The sequence below is a fragment of the Microtus oregoni genome, unplaced genomic scaffold (assembly GCF_018167655.1).
Source record: "Microtus oregoni isolate MIOR12 unplaced genomic scaffold, Mior012 000035F_ref0000213, whole genome shotgun sequence".
In the NCBI taxonomy this organism is placed as follows: Eukaryota; Metazoa; Chordata; class Mammalia; order Rodentia; family Cricetidae; genus Microtus; species Microtus oregoni.
Window position 1 is genome coordinate 18,401,552 of NW_024543094.1, and position 14,035 is coordinate 18,415,586.

At 38.5% G+C, this 14,035-nt stretch overlaps 1 protein-coding gene across 3 annotated transcripts in view; it reads right to left on the bottom strand.

The window, feature by feature from the left end:
• Usp6nl (USP6 N-terminal like) overlaps positions 1–14,035 on the bottom strand; it is a 134,632-nt gene that overhangs the window by 44,134 nt on the left and 76,463 nt on the right. For 2 of the 3 annotated variants that reach the window (XM_041630734.1, XM_041630735.1), the window contains 2 exons: positions 13,514–13,609; positions 7,928–7,967 (listed from right to left, as the gene is read on the bottom strand). In XM_041630734.1, coding sequence (XP_041486668.1) covers positions 7,928–7,967; positions 13,514–13,609 — 136 coding nt within the window. The remainder of the gene's footprint in view (positions 1–7,927; positions 7,968–13,513; positions 13,610–14,035) is intronic. The other variant, XM_041630732.1, reaches the window with a different exon arrangement.

Genomic DNA, 14,035 nt, shown 5'->3' on the forward strand with positions numbered 1-14,035 from the left:
TTTAGATACACTTTTGCATATTAATGTTTGCCATCCATTTTTGCATCCTGAAGAACCATTAAACATGCTTTTCTTTCTTCTATACAGATAAAAAATTTAAACCTTGGATAATCTCCTAGTGTAGGAGTTTAAATATCAGTTAAGCTTAAGTGCTAACTCTGCAATACTATCATTTCACTACCCCAGACTTGAATGCACAAAGTCTCCCTCTCCACTCCAATCAGTAATTCATGGCTAAAACCTACTTTCTCACCAAATATACTGAAGCTGACTGTTCTAATAATTGTTTTGAAGAGTAACTGAAACCACATATGATAATTGTGAACTTAAGTGCCCTAGAAAAACAGGCTACAGAGCATCAGTAAGCCACAGATTCATTTACACCAAAATGAAAGTAGAATACAACAGTTGTGTCAGGATTTCTACCTGAGATTTTAACAGACACTCTCAACTCAAATCTGTTGTCCTGAACTGCTGGTTATTCCCAACACACAACCAAGCCTCTCTGACCAAGTTCTGCTATTTGTCTGCTAGTGGTGCTTTTCCTCACCACCTGTGATGGCTCACGCTTACTGTCAACTTGACAGATGTACAACCACACAGGAGACAAAGCTCTGATTATAACTGGGAGGGAGTTTCTAAAATGAGTTAACTGAGGCTGGTTGGGGTCTGAACCTGACTAAAAAAGTAGAAAGTGATCTGAGCCCCAGAACTCATCTGTTTTCCTGTGACTGCCATGTGACCAGACAGATGTTCTAACTTCTACCGCATGACTTCCCTGCCATGATGAACTGCACATCAAAATAAGCCCTGCACCCCGAACTGCCAAAGCAAGCCTTTCCTTAACAAAAGCCTTTCCAAAACAAGCTTTTGTCAGATATTTTTGTCAAAGCAATGAGAAAGTAACTAATACATCATTCACTGGCAGTATCTTCTGTAATTTCTCAAGATTCAGTTCAAATGTTTACAATCTAGGACCTCTCCCAAATGCCTTCATGTTCAAGCTAATTCAACTATTCCCTCAGCATTTAGTGGCATGGACCAAGGCCCAGCTGAGTCAGAATTCTGCCTCTTCCTATTGGTTTCCCTTGGGACAAATCACTTGATCCTTCTTTACCTTGGTTCTCTGTTCTACAGAATGAGAACCATTACAATTATTGTTGCACTCAATACATGTACACTAGAAGACTAAGTGCTCAAATCACATTATTGTTGTTGTTTATTATAGCATTAACTTCTTGACCACAGAGACCAAAGCATATGTTTATCTTTTAATTTCATTACCTAAAACAACAGTTGTACAAGAGAGTTTAAAACAACATATTAAATAGTTTCATAAAGCAGGACATAGGCAGCAATGTGAAATAATTACTACCATCCTGTGGTTCCCAAGTAGAGTAGGAAAGAGAATGACTTCACCACGTAATACAGAAACAACCAACCAGAAGAATTTATAATACCCGCATGTAGCACAATGGTATAAAGTGTCATTCCAAATGTTCTCAGATGGTTTCCACAGTGTGACGAAAATCAGAACTGCTGGTGTGTGTGAGAAGCTCAGACAGCATAGATTCTGTCGGCTTACTTTTGACTTTAAGCACATTACTTTTCTTATTTTCATTTTGAAATACTTCAAACCTACATGAAAATTTTAAAAAAACATATCATATGTTCTATGTAGTTCATGAAAATCTAACAAGTATTAATCTTTTGCCAAATTTTATTTATTTTGGGGGTGTGGCAAATACACTAAAAAATCACAGATATGAGTACATCATATCTAAATATTTCCAAGGATACAGCCATTTAAAAACAAAAATTTTATCCTAATCATTGTACCATTCTTATCCAAGAAATTTCAAATTCAATCATTATCATCTCATAGTCTATACACTAAAATTTCTAATTGTTTCCCAAATGATGGTGTACGTGTGTGTGTGTATGTGTGTGTGTGTGTGAGAGAGAGAGAGAGAGAGACAGAGAGACAGAGAGAGAGAGACAGAGACAGAGACAGAGCGCGCAAGCGCTGAAGATTGAATTCAGGTCTCACACATTGACTATGGCTATGTCATAAAGACTCCATTAATATCCTTCAGGTATGGGGTTTAGACAACTTCCAGGCTGGTGATCACCTTGCTTGCTTTCCCTCTTTCCTTCCTTCCTTCATTTATTTTTTTTTTTGTAAATGGGTCTAGTAAGCACGGCATTTAAGTTCTATGAGCTGCTCTAGCAAACGCAAGCATCAGGTCATGTATACCTCTGATCTGTACACCATAGGTTAAAGTCATCTGGGCTCTCAGTCTGCATCAACAAGGGAGCAGTCTGCTGAGAACTGAGCTGTAGGTCTGAAACAACTGTCCACTGGAGGAACTGCTTACATGTGGGGAGAAGCTCAGATATATGAGGTGCTAAATATAATGTAACAATGAGACTAGTACAAAATTGGGGTTTTTACTGCATGTTATACAATAAGGACATGTAAGTAAAGTTGCTGAGAGTCACCCATGCTTAGATCTCACCAGCAGAGGTCAGAAGAGGATAGGAAGTACAGGATACCTTGCCACTGGAAAGTATGGTCACTTATCATTAAGACTTGATGCTATGTAAAATGAAGTCGTACTTTTTAGAAGAAATAAGGGATTGGGGCTGACAAAATGGTTCAGGGGTAAAACACTTGCCCACCACAAAGCCTGAGAACTTGAGCTTAATCTGCAGGATTCACATGATGAATGCAGAGAATCAACCACCAAAAGTTGTCCTCTCAAAACATGCCCACAGTGGCACATATGCATATAAGCATGCATACGCAAACAAAAAAAAAATAAAATAAAAAATTTAAAAGTAAAAGGCGCTCATATTTTATATATTATAAAGAACACTGCACTGCATTTCATGGCTTTATCTATAAAAATTCACATTTTTATATAACCTTTCCTCCTTATTAAAAACATTAATAAGCTCAAGGAAATAATAAAATCCATTATTAATATTGTTCTCTACAGGGTAAATATGAGTTTATTTGTTTAAGTGCCTTTTTGAGGAAACCCAAATAATTTTGCAAACACTACATTAATCCTCTTATAAAGGATTACTGTCCCTCTTTTAAATGGAGAATAGTCTCCTATAAAATAACGCATCGGCAGAGCTAGAACTGAAGTCATGATTACTCAAACAGACAGAGAGCAAGTCTTCCTAAGTACCAAGAAACACGGTTTCAGCTGCACGCTTTATGGAGTGTAAACTTCAGCAAGCCAATCATTTTCTTGATCTAACTCAAAGAAAAAAATACAAATAAATTTTTATTACCTGTCTAACAATGGTAGAGCTTGGTCACTACATATAGGCAGACAGAATGCTAGCTTCTTTGCATGTGTCCAAGAAGTCCATATAATATATATTAAATCCTTACATAAATATATGTAATTAATGTGCTATATATTATACATTAGATATCTTAAAAGTGAGGGACCTGGTGAAATAACATGAAGAGTCAGAGCCACCTGCTGCCAAGCGTGACAACCTGAGTTGAAACCTCAGTATCCACCTGGTGGAAGGAAAGAACCAACCTCCACATGTGTGCTGTGAATAACACACACAAATGTGCACACACACACACATGCAAGCTTGCATACATTCATGGGTGCATTTATAACAAATAAATGCAGAAAAAATTAAAGAAGGCCATAAAATAAACACACGTAATGTGTGAAAAGGCTCTAAGGAAGAAACTACCTCAAAACCTTCTCTTACCCCACTGACAAGTAAATATACAAATATGTTCTCATCTTAATGTTTTTTACATAAATGGTAGGGAGGATTTCACAGTGTACCTCTGGTGGCCAGGAACTCTCTAGGAAAGCTAGGTTGGTCTCAAACTATAGAGTTCTACCTGCCTCTGCCTCATGAGTGCTGAGATTAAAGGCGTGTGCCACCCATCACGCTTGGAATTTTAAATAAATCATTAAGGTATATACAGATTACTTTTTAGTAATTTCCTATTATATTAGAACTTCAAACAAGAAGTTAATTAAGTAATCATATACATACTTGTATTGGGCAGGAATCTTACTATACAGCTCAGTCTTAAAAAAAAAAAATTAAACATGCTTACTTTTTAAGCACGTACCCTCCACTAATTTGCCTTACATTTCTTCTTTACTAGAACTTTTCTTGGCTTATCCAATTACTGGATTAAAGACTCTAAGGTTTCTCAACCAAAAAATTACAAATAGTGAAGGAAGAGTTGGAGAGAGGTTTTTACTAGATTAATACAACCTAGCCTTTGTTTAAAAAACAAACAACAATTTTAATTCTTTTTTCTCTGACCTTTCTAGTTCAGGACCCTACAATATCTGCAAACTCCAGCAGCTTTTAAGTCAATATATTCAGTGCTATAAAGAAGGTGGTATGTGACTCATACAGATTACAACCTAGTGGGAGAAACAGATGAGTGAAAAAGATCTTCAAAATATCTAACATGTAAACTGTGTTATGTACAATACAGAAAAAAAATAAAGAAGATTATTAACATCGGAGAGAAGTTCCCAACTTTAGGTTAGATGACTATGAACAATCATATCCTATAAGTGATATTAGAGTAAATTCTTGAAGGAACTAAAGAGGTTGAGCCTTGCAATTACTATGAGGACAGCAAAACACCCCACAAGAAGAAGCCAGTGGGAAAGCCTTGAGAGGAACTCTGTCCCACCCACACATTCAGGAGATACTAGGGAGCCAGGAATTGAATGAAAGGAGGTAGCACAAGGCAAAGAGTGAGGTCCTACAACACCTTGAGGATCACTCTTAGCACTTGAGCTTTACTGTGGATGAACAGGGGAGGTATTAGGAGATTCTGATCAGAAAGTGGCATGATTTTAACTCATTTTAACAGGATCCTTCTAATTGTTTGTGGTGAACAGCTAAAACAGTGAGAGAAAGGGGCAAGGGCTGAGCTAGGAAGACAGGAAGCTCCAGAAGAAAAATTACAATGGACCAAGGTAGCAGAAGTAAAGATGAAGTCAAAAAATTCTGAGTAGACCTGGATGGCCAAGCTCACAGCATTGGTTGAGAGATGAGATGGGGTCTGAGGAGAGTCAAAGACAACTCAGAAGGCTGTGGGCTGGAGTCGGGGAGAAGGAGCACACGTTCACTGTGACAGGGACATTTGTCTACTGGGCAGAACTGTCAACCAATAGGCCAAGGAAAAGATCAAAATTCAAAATCTAAAGTATGGATTTTGTGGCACTAGGGAGGGAGGGAGGGAGGGACAGACGGAGGGAGGGACAGACAGAGGGAGGGACGGACGAAGGGAGGGACGGACGGAGGGAGGGAGCAAACTTTAGGCAAAACTATCATAAGACAGACTATCTGTAATGGTTACAACAGCATTGGAGCTGAGCAAAGATGGAGGCCCTGTGTGTGTAACAGTGGACCAGATGATTAGTAAAGCAGGGCAAGGCAGAAGCAAATCTTTATGCTGCCACTTAGGACAGTCTGACACAAAGTTCCCATAAGGCAGAACTCACAAGATGGTCACCATCACTGCCTCTTCCTTTTCATGTACTCTTGATCTACACAGATTGCTTTCCTGACCTCCAGGTCACTTCAGCAGTACTAAAGACCTGAGTCCCTTATCAATCATCTCCCATCTTGCCTCAAATGGCTCCTCTAGTCACTGGACAGAGGGCTTCTCACAAGCAGAAAAAAAAAAAAGAAAACAAACAAAAAATGTCCTTTCCTCAGTCCTGGGATCGTAAGCAGTAGCTAGTCCAGGGCAAGACACACGCCACCCAGCGATGCAGCCATTGAAAGTTCCCTGTCAAAGTATCTAGGCTATGATGTTGCCAGAGAATCTGGCAACCTTTCACCCACAGGTGTTCACAGCTGTTCTTCATATATGCAAATAACAATTCTTTACATCTTAAGGGTTTTCTACAGTTTTGATTTTCAAAAAAATTTGATCTCAGAAAATTTTCCTAAAATATTTTTCAAATTATAATTAATTTCACCTGCATTGTCTGAAGCTCAGCCCCTTCCCCAGTAGAACACACACACACACCTTCACTTTCATTCTACAGTTTATTTTGGAAGAGAACAGAGGAGTAAAGTGATTATGAACAATTCAAACTTCTAATCTCTACTTCTCAGGTATGCCCAGGTGTAGACCCAGCTCCTGGCTAAGGATAGTGAACAATGTTTACAGAAAAGCTGACAGGTGACTGTGTCACTTGTCTAGTCCTTAAAATGTGAAAAGGTAACTGATGATGGGAAACGTTCTATGCATTACTTGAGGGGAGCTGATAAAATCTCATGGACAGCTACATTCTATGGAGCTATAGGTCTAGAATGGTGCTTTATTATCCAGAGCATACATAATGATCAGTTGGGATGCCTTACTCCTAATGACTTATTGTTATACCCATAGATTAGTATAACTCATCAGAGAAGCTTCTTTTACAGTGGATGGTGATTAACCCAGAAACTCACAACTGTTCAGATGTAGAGAATAAGGGATTGTGAAATGCTCAGTCTGAAATGGGACATCTGATGGAGGAAGGTCATTGGCTAATAAAGAAACTGCCTTGGCCCATTTGATAGGCCAGCCTTTAGGTGGGTGGAGTAAACAGATCAGAATGCTGGGAGGAAGAGGAAGTGAGGTAAGATGCCTCAGACAGACGGCATGCCTGCTCCTCTCCAGAGCAGACACGATGAGGCTCCGACCCAGGATGGACGTAGGCTAGAATCTTCCCGGTAAGCGCACCTTGGGGTGCTACACACATTAATAGTAACGGGTAATCAAGATGTAAGAATTAGCCAGTAAGAAGCTAGAGTAAATGGGCCAGGCGGTGCTTAAATGAATACAATTTGTGTGTTGTCATTTTGGGGCATAAGCTAGCCAGGTGGCCGGGAGCCGGGCGGCAGGAACGCAGCCCACAGCTCCTTCAACAGACATCTATACCACACCCTCTCCTCTGAGGCTCAGATATTATGATAGAAGAGCCTGGGAGTCACAGACAGTGGATATTATACGGAAACTGTTTTCTGGACACGGCAGGGCAGCTATACAGATGAGCTCGCAGTAGTTGTGAAAGCAAGCATAAGATCTGCACAAACTCAAGCCAGACAAAATTTCAGTTGGAGAAGGAAGGTTGGGAAGAAGTCACACCCCTAGTTCAGAAGCTATTGGAAGTTGACAGCTGTTGGGAGAGGAAGGAGGGAGAATCAATTTTCTTTATGGTTGACCACTCTCCATTGAAGGCTACACATTCAGGCGTATCTGGGCAGCACAGACTGTACTTGATGGAATAAAAACAAAAAAAGGACACAGAGTTGAATGGGTAGGAAAGGAGGATGGGAGAAAGGTGTGATCGAAATACACTGGGTATACTTTTCAAAAAATTAACAAAAATGAGAGAAAAAAACTGAATTACCCCCCCCCACACACACACACAATATGGATGGATGGAAATTCCTGCCACAGAGAAGTGTTTCATACAGGTAGAGCCTTAAGCTGGGGCTGAGCATTTTAGACTGCTGACCTTTTCCTTACTTTTTTTGTTTTGTTTTTGTTTTTTCAATACAGTGTTTCTCTGCAGCTTTGGAGCCTGTCCTGGAACTAATTCTTGTAGACCAAGCTGACCTTGAACTCACAGAGATCCTCCTGCCTCTGCCTCCTCCTGTTGGGATTAAAGGTATGCGCCACCACCACCCTGCTCCTTTTTCCTTAATTTTAAAGAAAGATGAGAATCTTATAAATCCTCTTATTTCACCCTTATTTGAATTCCTTTCATAACAGCAATACAATTATGATCAAATTCTAATGATGCCAGTTACGTATGATTCAGCACTCAAAATATCACAAAAGCAGATTCTGTTCCTCTAGAGGAAATTCATCAATAACTACAAATAAACAAAGAGCCACACTTACCCGCTCTGCAGCTGCATTATGATATGGGAGCTCCTCCTCACTGCAGAGAATAACAACATACATGAAATGGTTGAAATCAGAGCAGTTTTTACTGATTGTATCCTACAGGCATATGTCATATGTCACTATAAGAGATGCGTGTTTCATGTTTCCTGCCATTCCACCAAATTCAACAACAAATAATGCTGGTCTATAATGATAACACTGTTCATCTTCAAACACAGTAGTTTCTATCCTACAGGGAGCAGTTAGAAATAAGCTACCACCTGACTACAAAAAAGTCATGTTGTTAGAGGCACATTGAACATTTCTGTCATGGCAGAAAATTCTGTTGGAGAACACTGCCCTAGACCAGGCTCAGCAACTCCTGTCACAGTCAGTAGGAAATGTTCTACACACTCTTTCTCACAACTCCCTGGACTCTAGTGTGGCAGTGCTCACAAACGACAGGTACACTAAGCTCCACAGAACTTCTACAAACCAAGTGGTAAACTGGATTTGGCCCTGACCCACATGTCAGTCTGCCATCTTGTGCTAGACTATCACCTTCACTCCTGGATCAAACTACTGCCTAAAATAAATTACTACCTAAAATTTTGCATGAAGAAAAAAATATGGAGCCAGGTCTGGAGGAAGAGGACTGAAATCCCAGCTAATCAAGGGGGTGAGTAGAAGAAAAATACCAAATTCAACAACTTCCTGGGTTTCAGTGAATGCAAAGCCTGCCTTGGCAACTGAGTGAGACCCCATCTCAAAGTAAAATCATAAAATGAGGGTTGCGGGAGCAGGAGAGATGGCTTAGTTTGTAGTAGTGTTTGCTATGCAAGCATGAGGACTTGAGTTTAATCCTTAGCAACTGCGTGTGCGTACACACACACACACACACACACACACACACACACACGGAGGCTAAAGATGTAATTCAGTGGTAAGATATGGTACATTTCTGGCAAGAGTGGGGCCTTACGTTTAATTACTAGTATCAAAAAAAGAGAAAAGTTGGCTTCCAATGGACTTGTGAATTAAAAGGAAACTTCCACTTTTAATCTGTAAAATAAAGCTTTACTGCTATAACTTCAACAGTATTTTTTAATATAAAAAGAAGAAAACCATTTCTCTGGCTCATGTATGCCATCACCTCTAATATTAAAATATCCTGAGACTCTTATATTAACTGTTAGTAATAAATAAAGTATTTCATATAAACAAAGTTGATTTCAGCAGCTTTCTCAATAGTATGGATGTTTTGACAATAATATGTGCATATTCTTGCTTCTGTTTTCTCTTGAGATCAAGTGGCATGATTTTGAAAACATGACAGGTTATTATTCAAGAGCTAGCATTTCTGTCATTCTTTGCTTCTCTGAAGAGTCCTTAGATGAACCATTGAGCCACAGCAATGAAACAGACAAAAGTGATATAAAAGCCAAGAGAATTTAGAGAGAAAACCCAAATCCCATTTTTCATAAATAATCAAGATTTTCACTTAGTCACTTAGCCTAACACAGAAATATTCAATACAACATAATCCAGAACACTTAAATGTTCTTCAGCTATTGCAAGAGTCTACAAATAAGAAGGGTATGGACTGAGGAAATCAAATACAGGCTTCAGCATTCATGCGGATGACAGCAAGATTGGGTTCTCATATCTTATATCTAAAACTTTCCATGCAGAATCTGTTGTGTTCACAGATTTTGCTCTCAAATCTCTTTGGTGACATACACTGAGGCTCACAGTCACCTGAGAACAGAGAATGCCACCTCACTAAGAGTCCTGTGTGTTGTCCAGAACATGAGCTGGAACAGTCAAGGTATTCAGTAAATATGCCAAACAGATGTGTACTAAAAATCACGTTTTGCTTATGTCAATAATCTGTATCTTTCGTTTTTCTTTCCTTCCTTCCTTTCTTTTTTCCTTTTAAAACAAGATTTCTCTGTGTAGCCCTGACTAACCTGAAACTCACTTTGTCGACCAGGTTGGTCTGCCTCTGCATTCTAAGTGTTGGTATTAAAGGCATGCACCACCACATTGGCTCCAATAATCTCTATCTTGCTACCAAAACCTCCATCAAGTAGAAAGGAGGAACGAACACAGTTTGGAATACATAGATGAGTATTCCTTCAGGTCAGCAAACCATGACCCACAGGTCAAACCTTGTTTGTTGTCTATTTCAGTAAATAAAGTTTGAATGGCACACTGTCATTCTTACTCATTAGACACTGGGGCTGTTTTCACACTAGAGCAGCAGAGTACAAGACAGAGCAGAACAAAAACACATGGTCTGTCTACAAATCCAAAACCACTTAGCACCTGGTTCTTGGTAACACATGACTACTATCTATCCTCTGCTCTAAGCAGTGGTTCTCAACCTTCCTAATGCTGCAACCCTTTAAATAGTTTCTCATGTTGTGGTGACCCCAAACACAAAAATTATTTCATAGGAACTGCATAATTGTAATTTGCTACTGTTATGAATTGTAATGTAAATAACAGGCTATCTGCTAGTAGACCCCTGTGGTGGTAGCAACCCACTAGAGAAGTGCTGCTTTAGAGACTATGGCCTGCGACACCTGAGGAATACTCAGAACACTGTGCTGACGGCAGCCCTTCCAAATAAAGAGTGAGTGAACACAGCAGAAACCTGAGCTGGCATGCTTTTCATCTGGATTAGGTTTTAATTTGGTATTACTAAGTATGTCTCTGTCATTTCTCAACAATTCATGGGAATATTTCTGTAAATGTGAAATAAACATTCACTTGGAAACCTAATTTGTTAAGAGTTAAAATCAGTTAAGTAAAATATATTGACTAGGGTTCAATTCTGGTTTTAAACCAAATTTTATCTAAGTTTAGATTCAATCTAGCTAAAATTTACGTATAAAACTGATAAAAGAGTTCCAAGCCTTCCTAATCAAAACAGTTAATCTTGATAAGCAAGGGAACCTATGGGCAGTCCACTACATTTTATAAATAAACAAATTTGAATAAGTAGTTGAGCATCTGATGCTTAGAGTTAATTTGATCTCCTTTATTTTTGGTAGTTTCCTTTTATTTCTTTCTCCTATTAAAAGCCTGTGACCTAAAAGCATTATTTACCATTGTTCAAATGCCAAGCATTCTGTCCAGCAGAGCTGTGGTAGCTAGTTTTGATTAAAACATTTAAACTTCTACAACCGCTTAAGCAAGCTCAACTTTTCCACTCTGTAGCTGCAACCCCCATCCCAGGCTGTTTTGCCAATAGCTTCCGGACATATTGTGAATGCTATTATCAAACCAAGTCAATCTATACTGTGTTAACTACTTTCACTCCTTTACTCATCATAACAAAGAATTTAAGTTTCTAAAGCTATAGCTAGATATGAACTGAGCAATATCCAGAGAAGGATGGGAGGTTGTTCTTTTTATTGTATTGACAATTAATTTAAAATCTAATTTCAATTGCAGCAGCTATCAAGACTTATACACAGCTAAGATAGAAGAGGTGCTCTTTAATTAAGGTGTGAAAGAAACATCTGGATGCTTGCAGCAAAAACTTTATCCAACAGTATGATAAAGCCCCATCTACTGTGGCAAGCATTAAAAGATGCCTGCAGCAAACTCTGGGGAAAGTGCTTTACTGAGAGTAGGCACTGTTACAAAAACCAACTGAAAAAGCCTAACGTCACACTGGAATCCACTCCTCTGACTCACCATTCCTATTTAGGCTTCTGGTTTGGGACTCCAACATAAAACACACACACAAAAAAGGGGGGGGGGCTTTTGAACGAATGTGACTAAGACCAATCAGTCTCATTTTCAAAAATGTGGTGACCTTTGCTATCTTAGTATGGATGTCAATAGAAGAAGTCATTTCAGCCTCCTCTGTAGTCATCTCAAAACAATTATCCTGTATTTCTCTCACTAAATCAAAAGAAGGCAGAAACAGGCAGCACACCACAGCAACTCAGAACATGACTCTGGAGTGAGACCTGTCCTAGAGCCACCCTATCCTAGGAGCTGACACTGTCCATAAACTCAACAATTTACTCGAGTTCTTTGAACTATAGGTTCACCATCTAAAAACCAGAGAAAGAGAACCCACCCCAAAGAAGTTTTGAATGAGTAAATGCTTAGAACACCCCTGACAGCAGCAAGGGCTCAATGAGCGCTCACTACTACTATCAAGGTAAGTTATCGACTAATATTCCCCACTATAACTAATCAAACATTAGCTCAAAGTTTAAAATACAAAATAAAATAAAAACAAACAAACAAGGAAGAAACAATAACCCTGACTACAACTTTCCAACTGACAGATACAAGTTAGGATCTAGGGCAAGAACGTGTTTGTAACACTTAAATCTGTTTCAACAGACAAGAAAGAAAATTTAGGTAATTAACAGACCCTTTTGGAATGTATGGGTTTTTAATATGTATTTCATACTACTTGAATTATATTATAATTCTAAAAAACACATTATCATAAGGATAGAATGGTCAGAATAAACTGAATTGCATCCTATCTGCTGAATCAAAACCTAGTGCAGAATCCAGAAATCTTTTTCTTCAACTGATTCTAATGTGCAATTAATTGTACTTCAAAATCTGATTCACATCCCAGTTCTGCACTTGACTCACACAAATGTACAATGGCTTCCCATCACAGTTGTGGCTATGTTTGATGATGGTGTACAGGAGGGAGAGGGAGAGAAGGAGGACAAAAGGAAGGAGAAAGGGGAAGTGAAACAAAAGAAGAGGGAGAAATAAAAATAATGAAGCAGGAGTTGAGAACAGTACTTTCATTATAGACACTGCTCTGTTGTCTACCAAAGTTCAAAGTCTCTGGATTAGTAACTATCCAGGAGAAAATTTCAGATAGGCACCATCTCAAACCATAATAAGAACTTTATAAATATTCCTATATTTGATTTCTTCAAAGCCTCCAAACACTTATGATATATATATAATTTTTATTCTTTTCAATAGATGAAGTATGAAATCATTCACTGACAGCAAAAAGAATGCACACTGCTAAAAGGCACACCAACTTAGATAACACTAGGACCTAAACAAGCAGACTGACATCAGTCTGCAGGATATTTTTAAGAGACAAATATCCTTTAACTAGATTACTTTACAGTAGTCTAGCCCCCTCTCTGGAGTTTTTATACATCAGCCAAGATAAATAGAGTTAATTTTGAAAAGCATTATCATGATTACATTTATAACTATAAGGAAGATCAATGGCATATTTTTCATTGCTCATTTATAGGCAACACTCATATTCTAATTGCTAGTTACTTTAAAACTCATCTATGTCAAATCAAATGCTTTATAATTATTTTAGAAATATAAACTGCTATCCATGTGCATTTAACTCTGGTAAATAATTAATATAACTCATTTACACACTTACTGTGCTCTTTACAAAACACGAATGGTATAAAGGTTATATTCTTAACTATGGCTAAATTTTAATCACAGTAGTTTAAAATCCTAGGAACCAGAAAGTATGCGAGAGCACTCCTGAAGTCTTAGAAAAATTCTAAATTTAATAACGGATGGCCATAGTAAGATTTTAACTGAAAAACAACAGCTTCCAACCTGTGTGACTTACTGTAAAAAGCCAAATCTATCAGTGACTTTGTAAACAAGATAATCAGCATCTTCCCAAGGCTCAATTTCCGCACCCTCTCGCCCCTAAAACAAGAGATGACAAAAGGAGTTACTGAGAATTTATAACACCAAGTATTTTACTCAGACAGATCAAATACATGACTATTTTTTAACTCAACTATTTTGGCAATGTAATCACTGCTCCTTAATTATTAGCTATGGAAAGTACTGTGTCAGCAAGAGCTAACATAGCTACTTCTCCATCAAAAGATGTCCTGAGAGAAGTCAATGAGCAAGAAAGCTACTCCAGAAGAAATTGACACACCTTAACCTAAGTGCTCAAGTGAACTGTCCAGAACAGGCCTTTCATGCACCCTCTCTGAGAAGGAAATGTGTGTGCTTTGTTTCTCCACTGTTTGGTTTCCCAACTACACCGGCCCTGAACCCACTCTTATGGCCAAAGCAAAAAAAAAAAAAAAAAAAGACTTCCAAAAGGGTACGGTGGCACAT